Source organism: Quercus robur, chromosome 10, assembly GCF_932294415.1.
Source record: "Quercus robur chromosome 10, dhQueRobu3.1, whole genome shotgun sequence".
NCBI classification, from domain to species: domain Eukaryota; kingdom Viridiplantae; phylum Streptophyta; class Magnoliopsida; order Fagales; family Fagaceae; genus Quercus; species Quercus robur.
This window is the reverse complement of record NC_065543.1, coordinates 3,308,200-3,328,569: the sequence shown is the minus strand read 5'-3', so window position 1 is coordinate 3,328,569 and position 20,370 is coordinate 3,308,200. Positions and strand designations below refer to the sequence as shown.

Sequence of the window (20,370 nt, the reverse complement as noted above, 5' to 3'; positions counted from 1 at the left end):
TGAGATTTAATAGGGTAAGAACCATAAAAAGTAAAACAAATGCTGCTAGAACTTAATATGTGGAAAATGAATTCTTGCTTGTAAGATCAACAGAATCTGCTAGTTCTGAAATTCTTGACTTCAACAACATAACATTTATTTAGGAAACACAATTTCTGGTGAACACCAAGAGTGAAACACTGTCCCCATAAAAGGTATGGACGTATAAGGTGTATCTGCAGTAGGAATCTTCCAGGGGACCTAAAGCTTTTGGTCATGAAAACATTCATTCACGAGCAACTAAAACAATCTGTTTACCAACATTGCGGCCAGTGAAGAGCCCAATAAGAGCTGCTGGGCAATTCTCAAGGCCTTCAGCTATGTCTTCCACATATACAATCTTCCCTTCTGCAATGTAAGAGAGCACCTCCTCCACAAACTTTGGGTAGAGGTGATAGTAATCGAAAACCAGGAATCCTTCCATATGGATGCGCTTGGAAATTAGATGCATCAAATTGTGCACACCTTCAGGACTGTGAAGGTTGTACTGTGACATCATGCCACAGACAGCAATGCGGCCATGGACCCTCATGTTGAGTAGCACTGCATCAAGCATCTTTCCCCCAACATTGTCAAAGTAAATATCGATACCTTCAGGAAAGTACCTGGAAAAACAATACAGCATTCACACTAGTAAATTAAGACCAGAAAATAAGATAGAAAAGTCAGCGATTCTCTAGATTTCCCAAGTTCATAGGGTAAAACTTCTTATATCATAATCCTTCCTGTTTCCCTATCCTTTTTTTTTTTTTTGCCATTTTTTCCTTTGAAATTGAATTAACAAAATAGAAAAGTTTTGTCAAAAGGTCTATCCCCAATGGGGTAGTCAAAACCCAAGAAATTTCTTCAGTAAGCATATTAGGGAAGCCCAGTATTTCTTGACATTTCTAATGAAGGCATACAAAGTTGAAATTAATCCTTAACATAATATATATATATATATATATATTTATTTTTACCTTAAAAAATTTTGAACACACTAACTATGAAGGAATGTCCAATTTTTATTTCAGTATCAAATTAGAAGCCATGTTAAAGCTGTTTTTTTTTTAATAAGTAGAAGCCATGTTAAAGCTTGAAATGGTATTTTTTATGTTCTGATTAGAATAAGCGTGTGCACACACACACACATTTGATTACTACTAACCTTTTCAAAGCTGCATCCAAGTCAGGCTCTTCTTTATAATTGAAAGCCTCATTGAACCCGAATTTGTTCTTCAGCAAATCGACCTTATGTTGCCAAAAATATAATGGAAGGAAACAAAATAAAACAGAAAAAAGCTTGTTAGCAAAGTGTCCCACTCTGGTTTCGCACACCAGTAATATGTTGAACTGTGCAATCAGTAATAGTTATCAATATCTGTTATGATTTGTGGAAATTGATAACTGACAAAGGTGTCATATTTTGACCTGAACATTTGATCTCTGGCAGTGACTCCAGAATATACAGACATGGGACAGGTGTATTATTACCATTAAACATATATGTTTATAAATTTCTCCAAAATATGTGTGTGTGTATACTTGTTATGGTGTCTATTTACATGCATACACACCATCATAAGCAAAACAAATTTCATATTTATAACCATACTATACTTACCTACAAAAACACATAACAAACCAAACAGTTCTGTACTAACTTAGGTAAAGAAAAAAGAATTTTTACACTCTTCAAATCAGTGTTAGAAATGACTAATGTTTCCTGTCCACTCTTGTTTACCATGCTAAAATTTTCTTGTTCCTATTTTTAGTTTTTTTTTTTCCTGTTTACTCGCTGAGGACATGAAAAATTTTATGAGGAAAAAAAAGAAAAAGAATTAGAATCCTATGGTTTATAGACTATCTAACATCTATTGGAAGAAAAGATTTGAGTTAGCTTGCAATGGTTCACTAGTTTTTTGTAAAAATATAGGCATACAAATGCCAATATTCTCCATCCATTAGAGAAGAGAGTTCAATTAGGAATTAAGATACAGTCTATCAACAGTAGAACTGCTTAGGATGGAACAAAGATTAGGTACAGGATACAACCAATTGGATTGAGCACATTATGTAGAGTACAATATTTATTGAATTGAACAATTGGGCATACATGTTCAGCAAGTCACCTTTTCTTTGCTTCCAGCACTTCCAACAACATAACACCCTAACAGCTTTGCAAATTGCCCAACAAGCTGACCAACTGCCCCAGAAGCTGCTGAAATGAAGACATACTCTCCTTTCATAGGAGAGCAAACCTCATAAAAACCAGCATAAGCAGTTAAACCAGGCATACCTACACATAATGAAGACCATAAATGAGCTTTTAGCACCAACCAAAACACAGCATAATAATAAAAAAAAAAAATTAAAAACTAGCTAACCAGAAGTATGTGATCTTTAATGGTAATAAAGACTGGGATGGCATCAATCTCCATAAATAACTTCAGCTTAGCTTGGAAAGCCTATATTGCCAGTTATAATAAGTTGTCCCACTTGCAACTTTTTTAGCTTAGTTCTTAGTTCTACAATCAAACTCACCACAAGAATCAACAATAGATAAGTTTTATTTTGGACAAACAATTGTACACTTCAGCAAAATGGATGAGGTACACAGGATTGGATGTTTGTTTTACAATTGTGTAAGACCAAGAATTTTGAAAGCCATCTAGGTAGGCTACACCAAATAATTGGGTTTTACAAGGTTATCTCATGAAGGTAGATCATTAAAAAAAAAAAAAAAAAAAAAAAACAGAAGCTTGTAGCAACATACACATATGGTAAGTGTTTACTAATTATCAGAATCATACTTTGATCATTAAGAACATGATCATGATTATAATATTTTTATGGAAGATGATTTCCAACATGAAGAAAAATCCTTCGGTTGCTTTGTCTTACATAAAATCATAACTGTAACAATGTGGGTGAACTTAACACTGAAGGAGTTACCTCATATACTCAATCAGTTTCCTAGCATTCTGTATTGCATCTCTCAAGTACATTAAAAAAAGAAAAAAAAAGACAGTGACCAAACTTCTTTCTGTTTTACGACTGCTACAAATCTACTATGAAAAACAATTTATGAGCAGAAAAAAAAGAGAAGAAAAGAAAAAGAGATTACCAAGAATTCCCATATAGTACGTAAGAGGCACATCAGTGTGTAGTACTTTATTCAGAGTCACTAAATTTGTAAGCAAACTGTATTCTTCCCACCCAGTTCTTGCCCAAACCAAGTCGCCTTTCTTGAAGTCTGGATGCCTCGAATCCAAAACTTTAGCCACTCCATATCCACTAATGGGCTGCATAATTTTAAATCAAAAGCAGACAATTAAAAAAAAGATCAGTCTGAAAAACCCTCCATAAATCAAAGTAGATGAAAAGTTAAGCTTCCAGTTGGCTCAAAGATCTATGATAATCTATATGTCATTATACGTATTCTGCTTAAAAACTTTTATTTAGAAAGAAGACAGTGGCCTGCAACTAATTACTGCAAATTGCATAAAATGAATGTTGACAATTCTAAAACAGAAATTCACAACAAATTGTCACCTCTATATCTTAAATGGTAAAAATGGCCATAGAGTATTCTGAATATATGCGATAGGCATATGACTTTGTATCCACCTATTGCTTATCATGCTTGGACATTAAAGAGCTCTCTTATCCATAAAATCTTCATGATTCTTTTTTTTTTTTCCTCTCGTTAATTTACAAATTGATAATACATATATGTGTGTACACATATACACACACATATATATACATACATATAATTATAAAATTAGATTCATGTTGCAATTAGTGTAAGTGTGTAACTCTTATCAATGTTACATCACTCAATACTAGGTATTGGATGATTGTTTTAATAATTCATTATTAAATTACATTGTCTTCTTATAGCCTTTATGTGAATCTAGTTGATCATACATCAATAACTACCTCATCATGAAATAATAAATTTCAATTTTTTTAATTTAAAATTATCACATAAAATAATAAACAACATTAATTTTATTAGAAACAAATATTTACGTGAAATTTAGAGTGTATATTAACAGCAAATATATTGGATAATCCATCGGTAGAATGGTATAATAATTCTAAAGAGTTACACCACATAAAAACAACAATAATACCACAGGCATACCCAATTTCACAATATGTTGAAATGATTGGCGTAAACTGACAGTCGACCGCATAGAAAGTTGTGAAATTACGTGTGAATTGTATACATAAATCCAATTTCTTTTACACAAAGTTCTCTAATTTTACCAACAAAAAACAAAAAAGAAAAAGTGGGAATTGGGAAAGTTTCATTTTTCAATTGTAGCCAAACAAAGAGGATAAGACTAACAAAATAACCGTAGGTAGTAGAAAAAGGTGGGAGTCTCGTCAAACTCATCAAACTCACCGAACCAGGCTTGAAGGAGTCGATGTAACTGCCAGCAACGGCCTTCTTCATTCGGTTACGCATGTAAGGATCACAGGACAGGTACAGATTCTTCACCACAACCCCAACGGAACCTTCTGGGACCTTCAATTTTATTGTACTGTTGGTATTAATGTAAAAGTCTGATTCTTTAGGAAAACCAGACACGTAGTCCTTGAGAATCACTTGCTTGTTCTTCACTTGCACATCATCATCATCACCACTACCACTTGCCATCGCTAATAAAAAAATAGAGAAACTCGTTCAGACAAGACAAGCCAACGGTGAAATCAAATGTGGTTTGTTTTAATGTTCCGACAAGTTTGGGTTTGGGACTTTTTACAGTATTACTTTGGGAGGCAATAAGAATCAATGCATAATCCGAAATTTTTGGCGTAATAGTATATATTTTTTAAACGAGTTTTTTTTTTTTTTTTTTAATTTTTTTTAATCACAGACTATTTTACAACATTTTTATAAATTGTTGATGTAAGTAATTCTTACTAGTTCTGATTTGGACCCACTGCTAACATTACTTTTTTACTTAATAACAACCATTCACCACATCAACAGTTTGTAAAATAAGTTGTAATCCTAGTATTTTTCATATTTTAATTATTTAAAATCAATCTCAAAAAAGGAAAATATTAAAATTATTACAAAATTATGAAATTATACCTAAAAAAATCTTATAAGGATGATCAATCACTTTATCAACTTATAATAAATAAATTCCAGATTTTTTATTTATATATATTTTTTATACTATTTAAGTTAGGAAGCTTAGGAATGTCTCTATTGAAAACACAAGATATTGCCATTGCCTATTGGATTACAAGACTCTTAGACTTTGTTTGCGAGTTCATAAGGGAATGAAATGAAGTAATCACAAATTCCATTTCTCTGTGTCTTGCTCTCTTTGGAACTCACACAAAATGGCCAAAAATGGCTCTTTGTTTCAACTCTCCACTCAAGGCCGAATCACCCTTGCTTTTTGCTTCACCCAATTTTCTTTCTTCCTTCAGCGTGTTAGACACGCTTGAGTCAAGTCTTGTTAAGAGGAATGGCCGACTTAAAGACTTTTGGAAGCTTAAGGAAGCAAGCTCATTTAATGAGCTTTGACCCAAGCATGTGGGCTGGACCCACATGGTGCTTTGCATCCAACATTCTCCCCCTCCAGCCCACTACGGAGGAGATCTTCAACCCAACTCTTTAGTTAGAATTCATGTCGGCCAACCCAACACAAAGCTTTAACTTTTCTCTAGACACAACCTTGGTCAACATGTCAGTTATATATTTTTTGTTTATATGGTGCTTGAAATTTTTTGTTTCCGTAATATTGCTATTGCTTGGTAGTTATATATTTTAATTCACACATAATTTTTCCCCAACAAGTGGTATCAAAGCTTTTGGTTGCTTAGGTTTGATTGTCTTATGTTGGATTAAACTCTCGGCATCGAATTATTCGATATGAAAGCCGATAATGGAGGATGTCCTTTATTGCAAGGATTTGCATGACTCTATTGAGGGTGATAGTGTCAAGCCTAGTGATATGTTAGATGCAAACTAGGAGAAATTAAATAGAAAAACTATCGGGTGTATTAGACAATGCATCAATGTTAGTGTTTTTCACCATGTGTCTCAAGAAACAAATGCAGAAGTTCTTTGGGAAAAATTAAGGAGTTTTTATGAAGGAAAGACAGCTCAAAAAATAAAGCTTTTATTGCTAAAAAGCTTGTGCATTTGAAGCTTAAGGAGGGTAAGTCCATTGCCGAGCACCTTAATGAGTTCCAAGACTTGGTTAATCAAATGGTTATAATGAAGCTAGTAATAGATGATGAGTTGCAAGCTTTATTGCTGAGTTCCTTACCTGATAGTTGGGAGACTCTAGTAGTGTCACTTAGAAATTTTGCTTCAAACGGTGTGTTACAACTTGCCATGGTTAAAGATAGTTTGCTTAATGAAGAAACTAGAAGAAAGGATATGGGCAAGGATATTGCACAGGCTCTTGTCACAGAGACTAGGGGGAGAAGTAAGAGTAGAAGTTCTAAAGGGCGAGGTAAATCTAGAAGTTGGTCAGAGTCAAAAGGAAAATTCAAGTGCTTTTATTGTGATAAAGAAGGTTATGGCAATTATTTCCGTGATGGAAAATGGAGGCTTAGCAAAGGATCATTGGTGTTTGTTAGAGGGAAGATTTGTTGTACACTTTACAAGACACAAGTAAAGTTGTGCAAGGATGTTGTTAATGCAATTCAGGAGGATTCTTCACCTAACTTGTCGTATAGGCGGCTAGCCCACATGAGTGAAAAATGGTTACAGATTCTGGCAAAGAAGTCTCTCATTCCCTTTGCCAAACGTACATCACTAAATCCTTGTGATTTTTGTTTATTTGATAAACAATATAGAGTTTCTTTTAATATACCCTCTACTAGAAAACCCAATGTATTAGATCTTGTTTATTCTGATGTATGTGGTCCCATTGATGTTGAGACTTTAGGTGGCAATAAATATTTTGTTACATTTATTAATGATGTTTCACGAAAGGTTTAGGTTTATGTTTTGAAAACAAAAGACCAAGTATTTGAGCACTTCAAGAAATTCTATGCCATGGTGGAAAGAGAGAAAGGGAAGCCTTTGAAGTGTCTCCGTAGTGATTACAGAGGTGAATACACATCTAATGAATTCAAGAGATACTACTCCGAGAAAGGCATTAGACATGAGAAGATAGTTCCAGGTACCCCACAACAAAATGGTGTGGCAGAAAGGATGAACCGCACTATTGTTGAGAAGATTAGATGTATGTTGAGAATGGCTAATTTGCCTAAGTCATTCTGGGGTGAAGCTATTGTGACTGCATGCTACCTAATTAATAGATTTCCTTTAGTTCCTTTGGATTTTGATATTCCAAAAAGAGCATGGATAGGGAAAGATGTTTCTTACTCTCACTTGAAGGTATTTGGGTGCAAGGCATTTGTTCATGTGCCAAAGGAACAAAGATCAAAGCTTGATAGCAAATCCACTCCTTGTATATTTGTTGGATATGGAGATGCAAAATTTGGCTACAAGTTATGGGATCCTAAAGAGAAGAAGATGATCAGAAGTCGAGATGTAGTTTTTCATGAGAATGAAAACTTGGCAAACTTTGAGAAAACTGAGAAGCTTAAGGCTACAGTTGGAGGTATTCCTGATCTTACACCTACCTCTTCTTCCTTAGATAATGCCACAAATAGGGAAGAGGTACAAGATGAGAATTATGGTGGTGAACCAACTGAATTTGATGCTGATGAGCCAACAAGTGTTGATGGTGATGATGTGATAGATACAGATGGTGTTAAGCAGGGGGAGCAGCCTCCTCCACTAGAGATGGTAGAACCTCAGGTGAGAAGGTCTACTAGAGAGCGTCATCCATCGACTAAATACCCCACTTCTAAGTATACTATGATTATTGAAGAGGTGGAGCCAGAAAGTTTTCAGGAAGTACAGTCTCATAAGGATAAGCAAATCTAGTTGAAGGCTATGTATGAAAAGATGAATTCTTTGAACAAGAATAAGACTTATGATTTAGTGGAACTTCCTAAAGGCAAGAAAGTATTGAAAAACAAATGGGTGTTTAAGCTAAAGAAAGATGGTGACAAGTTAGTGAAGTATAAAGCTCGATTGGTTGTTAAGGGTTTCAGTCAGAAACAAGGGATTGACTTTGATGAGATATTCTCTCCAGTAGTCAAGATGAGTTCCATTCGGGTAGTTATGAGATTAATAGCTAGCTTGGATCTTGAGCTTGAGCAACTTGATGTGAAGACTACTTTTCTTCATGGTGATTTGAAAGAAGAAATCTACATGGATCAGCCAGAGGGATTCAAAGTAAAAGGGAAAGAACATATGGTTTGCAAGTTAAAGAAGAGTTTGTATGGCTTGTGGTACAAGAAGTTTGACTCATTCATGGTGGGTCACGGGTACACAAGAACAAATGCAGATCATTGTGTGTATGTTAGAAAATTTTCCAATAGTAAATTTGTTATTCTTCTGCTATATGTAGATGATATGTTGATAGTAGGACAAGATGCAAGTGTGATTGGAAATTTGAAGGACTTGGGTTCAGCAAGACAAATTTTGGGTATGTAGATTCTGCGTGACAAGAAAGCTAAGAAGCTATGGTTATCACAAGAGAAGTATATTGAGCGGGTTCTTAAAAGGTTTAATATGAAGCATGCCAAGCCAGTCAGTGCACCTCTTGGTGCTCATTTCAAGCTAAGAAAGAAATCTTGTTCTTCATCCAAGAAAGAGAAAAAAGACATAGCATTAACTATTTATTCCTCAGCAATTTGGAGTTTGATGTATGCTATGGTTTGCACATGACCAGACATTGCTCATGCAGTTGGTGTTGTTAGCAAGTTCATGGTTAATCTTGGTAAAGATCACTGGGAAGCAATGAAGTGGATCTTCAAGTACTTAAGAGGTAGCTCTAAATTGTGCTTGACTTTTGGTGATTCTAAACCAATTTTGGAGGGTTATGTAGATGCAGATTGGGCAGGTGACCTTGATGGTAGGAAATCTACATCGGGGTATTTATTTACTTTTGTAGGGGGAGCTATATCATGGCAATCAAGATTGCAGAAGTGTGTTGCCTTATCTACAACTGAAGCTGAGTACATTGCAGCTAATGAAGCAAGTAAAGAGATGATTTGGTTGAAAAAATTACTCCAAGAATTGGGTTTTAAGCAAGATGGGTATGTAGTTAATTGTGATAGTTAGAGTGCTATAGACTTGAGCAAGAATTCTATGTACCATTCACACTTGAAGCACATTGAGGTGAGATACCATTGGTTGAGACTAGTTGTTGAACAATGGTCATTTGAATTAGAGAAGATTCACACAGATTAAAATCCAGCTGATATGTTGACCAAGGTTGTGTCTAGAGAAAAGCTAAAGCTTTGTGCCGGGTTGGTCGGCATGAATTCTAACTGAAGAGTTGGGTTGAAGATCTCCTCCGTAGTGGGCTGGATGGAGAGATTATTAGGTGCAAAGCACCATGTGGGTCCAGCCCACATGCTTGGGTCAAAGCTCATTAAATGAGCTTGCTTCCTCAAGCTTCCAAAAGTCTTTAAGTCAGCCATTCCTCTTAATGAGACTTGACTCAAGCGTGTCTAACATGCTGAAGGAAGAAAGAAAATTGGGTGAAGCAAAAAGCAAGGGTGATTCAGCCTTGAGTGGAGAGCTGAAACAGAGTGCCATTTTTGGCCATTTTGTGTGAGTTACAAAGAGAGCAAGACACAGAGAAAGAGAGAGTTTCAACTTGAGAGGTGCAGTCCGAATGAAGAAATAGAGAGAAACACAGTGAGAGTGTGAGAGAGTGAAAAAGAAAAATGAGACATTTTTCTTTTGCTCAAGTTACACACAAGGAAGATAAATTGGTGGAGTTCTCATGGAGTTTTTTGAGTGCTAGAACCATGGAGAGTTGGAGTATTCAAAGGAAGATTTTGCTACTAGCTTTATGGTGAGATTGTATTTACTCATTGAGATTTATTTGTTATATATCCAATTTATTGTGGACTCAAGTTTAGCATAAATTATCGAAACTGTCCCATGGTTTTTCCCTTTATACTGGAAGGTTTTCCACATAAGATTTGGTGTTCTTGTGTGGTTGTGTTTATGTGATGCTTGCTGAAATTTTTTGTTTCCATAATATTGCTATTGCTTGGTATTATATATTTTAATTCACACATAGACATTGAGAGGATTAGGATTTTTCCCTAACATGAGTGTTCCCCCCTACTCATTCCATTTCCTTCCACTTAAACTCCTAAGTAAGAGAATGAACTTTTCTAAAATTATTCCCAAACAAGAGAAGGGAAGAATATTCTAAAATTATTCTTTTCATTCATTTCCATGTCATTCCATTTCCTTCTCCCAAACAAGGGCGCTTAACAAAAGAATTTAAGAATTTTTATAATAATAAAAAAAAGAATTTAAGTTTTTATTTTTTGTGATTAGTGATAAATTAATTTATAAAGTTTATGTCATAAAATTTACATTATCTTGATATAACCATAGCATCACCCATCTTAAAATCGTTTTAAGATATAATTTGAAAAGGGTATCACTTTCCCAAAGAGTTTTAGATTAACACAAATTTTACAAAATAACCTGCCCAAAAGCCCCTTATTGATGGACATTTGAAACAAAACCTAGAAAAATTGAATCTGATCATTAACTCATCCTGTCATCCGTATCAGGAGAATAATCATAGGTAAGATTTTTCAAATACCAGATTCTCCTCATGAGAGATCGAGCAATACTACTAAGATATAAAAATCTTGACACAACTATATATTTGAATTTTGGTAAGTTCAAGAAATAGACATAACAAATAATCATCTTCCTAGAACGAAGATTAAGGCAGTCATGAGTACATTGTGATTAGTAAGGTGAAACAAAAGCTCGCAGGATGGAAGGCAAATCTTTTATTTAATGCTGGTAGATTGGTTTTATGGCTATACCAGGGTCCAGAGTAGAGTGATTTTCCAAGGAATGAATATTGATCATAACCTTTTGAAATTTGTTGCTTTAAGGTGGCAGAGTTCTTTCCTTTTTGGGCCAAGTTGCTATTGTAGTGAAATATGCCAAGCCAGTGAAGGATTGGGTGAAAGTTAAGTACAAATGGAGCATCATTCAACAATCATGAGGGACTGCAATGGGATCTGGCTTATGGTTTTTCTAGAGCCATTGGCATGACAACCAGTGTGATGACGAAACTTTGGGTTTTCAGAGATGGGCTTCAATGATGATTTGCAACTTACAAGTAGAAATGGACACATTGGAGGTGGTTATCCTAGTCAAGAACTCTCACTCACAGAATGTAATAATTAAAGCTACTGTTTCTTGAATGCAGGAACTTGTAGAACAATTTCCCTATATTGAACCTGCGTTCAGGGTGGCAAGTAAAGGAGCCAATGCTGGGCACTAGAAATTTTTAGAAAATACGGTCCATTTTCCCATCTCCCAAACAGGTGTCAAGAAAATGAAAAAGGTCAAGATCCAAGAGTAACACTTTCTTTAGGTGTAAGTAACAGCTTTGTGCGCACTTGAACAATTGTCTCTGCCTTTCCAAACCACGCAAAACAACCATGCAGCCTACCAAATAGCCCGTAACTACCAGATTCTTTTGCTTCAACTAAACCTTCCTCCTATGATCCTAAACAATCTAGTAAAAGAAATGACAGGAGTCAGGACTCTGTCAAACAAAATGGTTTTCAAGAAGTTGGCCGGTAGGAGAGGAGTGTGATGTTGGAAGTGATGAAACTGATCATATGAGTGAAAAATGTTAAAAATAGGCTGGCTACTCAGGACACGTTGTTGCAATTGGGTTATAATGGAGGTTCTATGTGCCTATTCTTTTGTAGGGTGATGGAGAATAGTGATCACCTGTTCTTTGAATGCTTATTTACTGGTAGGATTTGGAAAGAGGTAATGAGATGAAGCTTGATGAGTGATCCAAAGATTAGCTATGATGAAGTTGTTAGTTGGGGTCTGCATAGTTCGAAGGTTACTAGCTTCAGAGCTTTAAGCTGCAAATTGAGTTGGCACGCGGTCATGTCTCACATTTGGATCTGAAGGAATGCAATGAGCGTACTTCATTTTTGGAAACTTAACTTTGAAGGCAGAATTTTGTTAGGTCCCCAATGAGGGGGGACCGACCTTGATTCTGTCGATTTATAACGAGTGAAAGGTGCATGAGTAGTTCCAGGTACACCTCATCAGTCGGATCGATAAATTCAGTGTCTGCTGTTATGCAAGAGTGCATACTGGCCTAATAAGATCAGAGCAGTACATTATCCAAGTTGTCATCTTTCAGTTCTTAATCTTGTTCACTGAAAGTAATTGTAGCTTGATTGTTTTCTCTGGTGTATTTTTGCTCCTTTGTTTTGAGTATTGGTGATTCATTAGTTTTGATTATTTTTTGATGAGCTGTGTCTGCAACTTTTGGTTGATGTTGCTCTGTTTTCTGTCATTTGTAATTTTACATCTGCTATTTGTAACTCTGTTTTTTCAATGAAAGTTTGCTGTAAAATAAAAGGCTCTCAACTAATGAGAATAACTTGGGTATGTATTTGGCATCGCTAGAGATGCTGCCCACTAAATAAAAGCACATACATAGGATTACTATTTGTTCTAGACGGAATAGGACCGAATGGACCTTATAGGATCAAAGTCGACCGAATAGAACCAAAGTGGACCGAATATGATCGAAATAGATTACATGGGACTGAATAAGACAAAAGTGGACAAATAAGACCGAATAGGACCGAATACACCAAAGTGGACGGAATAAAGCCAAAGTGGACCGAGTAGGACTAATGCGAACCGAATAGAATCAATGTGTACAGAATGGACTAAATAGGATCAAAGTGAACGGAATAGAACCAAAGTAATCTGAATAGGACCAAGTGAAATGAATATGACCAAAGTAGACCGAATGAACCTAGGAGACTGAATAAGACCAAATAGGACCGGAAAATTTTTTTATTTTTTATTTTTAAATTTATAAATATCAATCTTTACACACCTAAAGTATTTTTCTTATCTATATTTCCTAAGAAGTATAAAAAGTATTATTAAAGGGTTTGAATTTTATTGCTCTTTCTTTTTCTTTTTTTTTTTTCTTTTTTTTTTCTTTTTTTACCTATGCTACTATTTTTTTTCTTTACATATATGTTATGTGCATGACTCTAGCGCAATATGTGGGATTTTTATTAATAAGTGAATTATACTGTATAATAAAATGTAAAAAGTTAATAAATAGTGAGTAGTCTACTTATTCAATATTTTGAAAACAAATGGGTTGTAAAAGAACCACTCAACTTTGTCAATAGTCTTTTGTATTAAATTTAAGTTCTATAATAAATTTTTTAGTAAAAAATGAGTTTTATATTAACATAATTTTGTGAATTTCATGACTTTCATATAACAAAATATTTTGTCAACACTTCTAAAATGCTTGAATCTACAAAAGGTGCCCTTAAAAATTAGAACAACTAGTAATCCTATTCTGGTTTTTTGTTTTCTTGTCATTCATGCACAAAAGACGGGAAAAATAATAAGGCAACTCTTTGAGCTCTCATTATATTTGTATCTATAACAAGCTCTGCATATTGAACCTGCACGATTTTCTTACTATTGGTTGATACATAGGTGGACAATTTGCTCCTAACAACTATTATCAAAGTGCTCTTTTAAGTAATTATACTCTTTTTTTAATAAAAATTTTAGCTTATTTTTCTTTTTCTTGCCTTGGAAAGAATGACAATCCTAGCATATAGAAAGAAAATATTAGAGAAAAACAAGTCATTTGTCATGTATGTATGAGATTTATCTTGGCTGTTGGTGGCTTCCATGTGTTTAAGAGTTGTAATCTGGACAGCTTCAGGGAGACATTGATTGTTCAAAAGATCTCAAAAAAGTTTTTTATAGAAAAATCTTGACTTAAGAAATCTCTAGCTGAGAATAGTTGAGGTTGTTCAAGTTTTGTTTAAAAAAAATTCATGTAGGTCACAAACAACTAATTGTTGAGTAGAATGGTTTTACAACCCTACAAATATTAGCAAGAAACTCATGAATTATAGCCACGATCATCAATTTGCAACTGTAGTCACATTCTTCAATGATGAAAGACATATGATTGAGTTAAATAGAGTAAGACCATTAAAATCAAAATTTTTGGCAGCAACCAAATATGTTTAAGTAAATTTGTGGATGCAAGGTCAATAACATCTGCTAGTTTGTGACCTCAATGACAAAACATCTATATAGGAAACACACTTCCTGATGAACATGGATACCTGAACACATCCTTAAAAGGTATAGAAGTACAAGGTTTATTTGCCGTAGGAATCTTCCAAGAGACTTTAGCTTTTGGTCATTGAATTCAATCACTCCTGAGTAATAAAAACTACCTGTTTACCAATATTGTGGCCAGAAAATAGGCGAATAAGTGCTGCTGGGCCACTCTCAAGGCCTTCAGCTATGTCTTCCACATACACAATCTTCCCTTCAGCAATTTGAGGCAGAACCAATTCCAGAAACCTTGGGTAGAGGTGATCGTAATCAAAAACAAAGAATCCTTCTATACGAATCCTTTTGTAAATCAGATGCATTAAATTGTGCACACCTTCAGGCTTGTCAAGGTTGTGCTGTGAGATCATGCCACAAGCAGCAATGCGACCATGGGCTCTCATGTTGAGTAGCACTGCATCAAGCATCTTTCCCCCAACATTCTCAAAGTAAATATCAATACCTTCTGGAAAGTACCTGGAAAAACAGTGCAACATTCATACTAGACAGAGACCAGCAAATATGATATAAAAGTAAAAAAAATACTACTGGTTTCCTGAGTAAATAGAGTAAAACTTAATATATCATTTGCCTTATTGTTTCACTATCCTTTCCTTTTCTCTCCCTACTTTTTTCTTTAAAACAGAGTTGGAAAACATTTGTCAAAAGGTCTATTGCCAATAGGGTAGTCAAAATCCAACACAATTTCTTTAGTTAACCTATTTGAGAATCCTCGTATTTCTAATGAAGGCATAAAATGGACAAATTTATCCAAAATATAAACAATGTTCTTTTACTGCAAAAGTTTCAAAGGCACTAAATATGAAAGGATGCCCTCTTTCTTGAGAATAGGGATGTCAGATGTTTACTTCAGTATCAGAGCAGTTGCATTGTTAAAGACTGAAAATATATTTTGTATTCTGATTAGAACATATATTACTACTGACCTTTTCAAAGCTGCATCCAAGTCAGGCTCTTCTTTATAGTTAAAAGCCTCATTGAAATTGAATTTGTTCTTCAGCAAATCGACCTTGTTGCAGAAAGGATAAAGGAAACAAACAAAAGCAAACAGAAAAATGCTGGTTAGTGAAGCCACTCACTCTAGTCAGGCACACGAACTCCTAAATAAGATCTAAAATTGCCAAAGTGTGCAACCAGCAAGAGTGATCAATATCTACCATGATTTTTGGAAATGGACAAGGGTGGCATATCAGGACCTGAACCTTTTATCTTTGGTATGGTGACTATTGAATTTTTAGACGCAGGGGACAAGACAAGAATGTTAATTTTGTTAAACATATGTGTTTATACTTGTTATAGTGTCGGTTCGCATGCATACAAATCATCAACACCAAGAAAAATTTAAATTTGTAATCATTAATACTTACTATAAAAAATAAATTACAATTTACAACCAAATAGTTCTGTGATAACATTAGGTAAAGAAAAGAGTATTTCTACAATTCAAAGAGTCTTAGGGATGACTAAACAACAATGGCCTGATCACTCTTGTGAAACATGCTAAATTTTCTTGTTCCTTTGTTTGTCTCTTGGCTGCCTAAGGACATGGCAAATTTTAGAAGAAAGATTCCTACTATTTATTATGGAAAAAAATTTGCGTTAGACGCTAGTGTTTTGTACACTTAAAAGAAAGCAACTATGCACTAGCTATCAGTTATCAGTTAGGCATTAAAAAATATTCTAACGGTAGAACTGATTCAGATGCAATGCAGATTAGTTGGACACAACCAATTGGATCAAGCACAAAATGTTATAAACAGAACATATTAATTGAATTGTAGCATTGGCACTCATATTCAGCAAGTCACCTTTTCTTTGCTTCCAGCACTTCCAACAACATAGCAACCTAACAGCTTCGCAAACTGCCCAACAAGCTGACCAACTGCCCCAGAAGCTGTTGAAATGAAGACATTCTCTCCTTTCTTAGGAGAGCAAAGCTCATAAAAACCAGCATAAGCAGTTAAACCAGGCATACCTACATATATTGAATACCTTAAATTAGCTTTTGGCACCAAGCAAGACATAACATAGCATATTAGAAAATCTAGCTAAATTGCTAGCATTATGTGACCTTTAATGGTAATAATTACTATGAGATGGCCTCAATGTCCAGATATAATTTCAGCTTGGTGAGTTAATGCTGGCAGTTGAAAGAATTTGTCCCACTTGCAACGTATAGTTCGACAATCAGACTAACCATAAGAAAGGATATACCTCATATACTTGATTAGTTTCCTAGAATTGTGTATTTCATCTCCCAAGTAAATCAATATGGAAAGAAAATCGGCTTACCAAGAATACCAGTATAGTAGGACATAGGCACCTCAGTGTGTTGGATTTTAAACATATTCTGAAAATCTGTAATCAAACTATATTCTTCCCATCCAGTTCTTCCCCAAACTAAATCACCTTTCTTGAAATTTGGATTCCCAGAATCCAAAACTTTTGCCACACCAAGTCCAAGAATGGGCTGCATAATTTCAACATCAATGTCAATATAAAGTACACAACCTCTTCATAAAATCATAGTATATATGTAAATTGAGGCTTCTAGTTTGCCAAAAGTTCTATGATAATCAAATCATTATTTTGTTCAATTTAATTAATGATTTTAGAAATTGACAATAACTCGCAACTAATTACCACAAATTGGACAAAATGCAGATTGACACATTTTCTACACAAATTCACTACATATCTTTATCTCTATATATGGTAATTTTAATGTATTTGATTGACGACTAATAACATTACAATTTATAAGAATCTGAATTAGATTTATATCGCTATACTATAACACTTTATTAATATTAATTATCAGTACCATATCATAATTTTCCGATAGAAAGAGAGATCAGCTAAGTTCAAGTTACAAGCAATGTATCTGTTACCTTGAATAACTCTATATCTATAAATTTATATATATATATATATATATTTGGGGGAGGGGGGGGGGGGGGGGGTATTTTGAAATTATACATAGAATATGAGTTATGGACTAAGGTTGTGTGTGGTAAGAAAGAATAGAACACGTAATTATGTAATTAATGAATAGCTAAAGTTATTAGACAGTATAACATTAACAAATATCTAAGGTACAACACAATTTTTTATAATCATTTTCATAACTTCTAAGATGGCATGTTGTGATTGATATACATAAAAACATGTTAAATTGTTAATGATAGGGTTATATGAAAGGGATGTTATTTGAATCACAACTTACCATATTGAGATGACAGGTAATGATTTATGTTAATAAAAGTCGTTTTAATAACAGGACTATGTGAAAGTGATGTAATAAAATATTGTGCAGAATTTTGTGAAAAAAGAAGAAGATTAGCATAGCTATATAAGTGGAACAAGTGTGAGTCTATTGACTCACTGAACCAGGCTTGAAGGAGTCAATGTAATAATTGCCAGTGATGGCCTTGTTCTTAATCATACGGCTACGCATGTAGGGATCACAGGATAGGTAGAGATTCTTCACCACAATCCCATTGGTACCTTCTGGGACCTTCAACTTCATGGTACCATTGCTACTCACGTACATGTCTGATTCTGTAGGGAAACCAGACACATAGTCCTTTAAGATCACTTGCTTGTTCCTCACTAGCTCATTATCATTACCACTTTCCATTTCTAATAAAGCTCCAACTAGACAAGACTACTGTGAAATCAAAATGTGGTTGGTTTAGGCTCTATTCCTTTGTTTTCAAAATTAATGTTGCAACAAAGTTTTTGGTTTGATTAAATTGTTGCAACAAGGATGGGGTTGTTTTATTTTATAGTAGATAGTGATGTGAGTGAATGCGTCAGGGTTAAGGAAAAAATTGAAGTGATGTGAGTGAATGCGTCAGATAATGTTTGCATGCAGACTCTTTTGAGTTTGATTTGTGGTATATTTATATTCTCTTCAACTTTGGTCAAAGAATAGTCATTAATTAATCACTACAGCACTTTCCAGCGGCGGTTCCATGTATACTTTGGGCTTAAGAGATAAGTAATTAAGTTGAGGCCTTTTTATCGGTTTGTATATTTAAATATCAATTAAACAAAATTTTTAAACTTAATAAAATTCTATTTTTGATTCCTCTACTACTAATTAGTTATATATTTATTTGATGTTAAACTTAATTTTTTTTTTCATCAAAAACTAGTGTGTGTATATATATATGTGGAAAGAAACGAAGAAATAATATATATTTTTAATATATAAAACTTATACTATGGTCTATCCCACTCCAAATTGTGAATGCCTTTTATTAAAAAAAAAAAAAAAGTACTTGAGTTTAGGAGTACTGTTGGACTTGGACCCAATCTCTCACCTAGAGAATATGAAGATTTAGGAGCACATCCCACGAAGATTTTTTTTTTTTTTTAAATGAAAAATTAATATATTTTTTAATCTATTGGCTAATATTTGAGCATTAATTAATATGTCTGTAGTTAAAGAGATATCCCTATTGGTTAAAATTCAAGGTTCTTCTTACTCTTAAGAGCCTTAAGTGACTGCCTAACTCACCTAGTAGAAGAGTCGGCCCTCCCATTTTCTAATCATATTGGACACAACATTTTTAACCACATATGATGTGATAAAATTCAAACATGAGGTTATAAAATTATAATTTTACTATAAATTTTTGTTGACAATAATTAACTAGTTCATTATATAATATCACTCATAGTTCTCAATATAATATATCAAAGATCTTATAATTTCAAATCTAATGATTTTTTGTGTTTAGATAAATTTTAGTCACCATTTACGTGAAGTTATCTTGAAATTAGTTAATAAAGATTCATTGAGAGTGCAAATTAAAGCAATTTTTAAAGTTCATGGTTTTATTTTTATTTTTTTGAAATTTAAGGTTATATTTGTAATCATGCCAAACAATAGGGCATTGTAATTTACTTTTTATGTGATCTATTTCATTCATATTATATCTAAAATTTGAAGTGTAGTATATATTGTTGTTATGCTTATGTTGAGCTAGTAGAATTTCAATTCATTTCAGTCCATTCGATCTACTTTGGTCAATTAGGTCAATTTCAGTCAATTTTGGTCCACTTCTATCTATTTCAGTCCACTTTGGTCCTTTTCAGTCCAATTTACTCTATTTGGTCTAATTCAATCCATTCATTCTACTTCAGTCCACTATGGTCCATTTTGTTCAACTTCTATCTACTTCGTTCCATTTCCATCCATTCAGTCCTTCTGGTCCACTTCGGTTCTTTTCAGTCTACTTCATAATTTGAACTTCGTGATTAAGGTGCAACAAAAGATCGCAAGACGGAAGGAAAATCTTTTTAACTAGTAGATTGGTGTTGAATCTGTTGATCAAGGCAGCCATCTCAGACTATATTATATCATGCAGTGTGTCGCTCTACTTTAAAAAGTTTGTCAAGAGTTGGATTGTCCTAATAGAAATTTCCTATGGGATCATTTCCTGAGAAGAGTAAAATGCATCTCATTAGTTTGAGTATAGTAGATAGCTTGTTCCTCTCAGTCGCTCATAATCACCACCACTGACCATTAATTGCTAATAAAGTAAGCTCTAACGTACAACTACCATCTTCCATTTTTTTTTTGAGAAACTACAGCTACTATCTTGGAGTGTTAATAGACAAGGTTACTATGAAATCAAATTAATAATTGTGGTTAGTTTAAGACTTTCTTTTCTTTTCTTGTCTTCAAAATGTTGCAATGCAGGACGGAATGAGAACTTAGAATTAGGGGGGCAACTTTGTTATCGGTTGTGTGAAATGACTTCCGCTTCTGACTTTGCTGTTACTTAGTCGCCTAGCTGTTAATTGTTTAAATTTTTTTAAAGGATCAGATTGTTTGTTTTAGGTAAAATTAGTTGACTAAGCTTTTTTTTTTTTAGTTTTATTATTGGTAATTTTTGTTGTTGTACTAATTTTTTGGGTTTGTATATTTCTTTTTTAGGTTTTAGACTTACAAATTTTTTTAATGGTGTTTGAAATGAGGAAAAATTTTGAACTACAAATTTTTTTACAAATTGCTGATAATGTACGTGATGGGCCCAAATGCGAACCAATAAAAA

The 20,370-nt window shown here is 34.0% G+C and overlaps 2 protein-coding genes across 4 annotated transcripts in view; both read right to left on the bottom strand.

Moving 5' to 3' along the window:
- Nucleotides 1–58: 58 nt before the first annotated feature.
- On the bottom strand, nt 59–4,824 carry LOC126702340 (2-alkenal reductase (NADP(+)-dependent)-like). Its single transcript, XM_050401016.1, has 5 exons — nt 4,436–4,824; nt 3,146–3,323; nt 2,151–2,317; nt 1,187–1,269; nt 59–644 (listed from the first exon to the last, which is right to left on the bottom strand). Exons 1-5 carry the CDS (start codon nt 4,688–4,690, stop codon nt 266–268), a joined length of 1,062 nt encoding a protein of 353 aa, XP_050256973.1. The 5' UTR covers nt 4,691–4,824; the 3' UTR covers nt 59–265.
- A 9,334-nt stretch (nt 4,825–14,158) lies between these two features.
- LOC126702341 (2-alkenal reductase (NADP(+)-dependent)-like) overlaps nt 14,159–20,370 on the bottom strand; it is a 141,443-nt gene continuing 135,231 nt past the window's right edge. Inside the window, exons 1-5 of one of the 3 annotated variants that reach the window (XM_050401017.1) lie at nt 17,688–18,063; nt 16,595–16,772; nt 16,111–16,277; nt 15,229–15,311; nt 14,159–14,758 (exon numbers count right to left, since the gene is read on the bottom strand). In XM_050401017.1, coding sequence (XP_050256974.1) covers nt 14,380–14,758; nt 15,229–15,311; nt 16,111–16,277; nt 16,595–16,772; nt 17,688–17,942 — 1,062 coding nt within the window. In that variant the 5' untranslated portion in view covers nt 17,943–18,063 and the 3' untranslated portion in view covers nt 14,159–14,379. Of the gene's footprint in view, nt 14,759–15,228; nt 15,312–16,110; nt 16,278–16,594; nt 16,773–17,687; nt 18,064–20,370 lie in introns of those variants that run through there. The other 2 variants (XM_050401027.1, XM_050401020.1) reach the window with 2 other exon arrangements.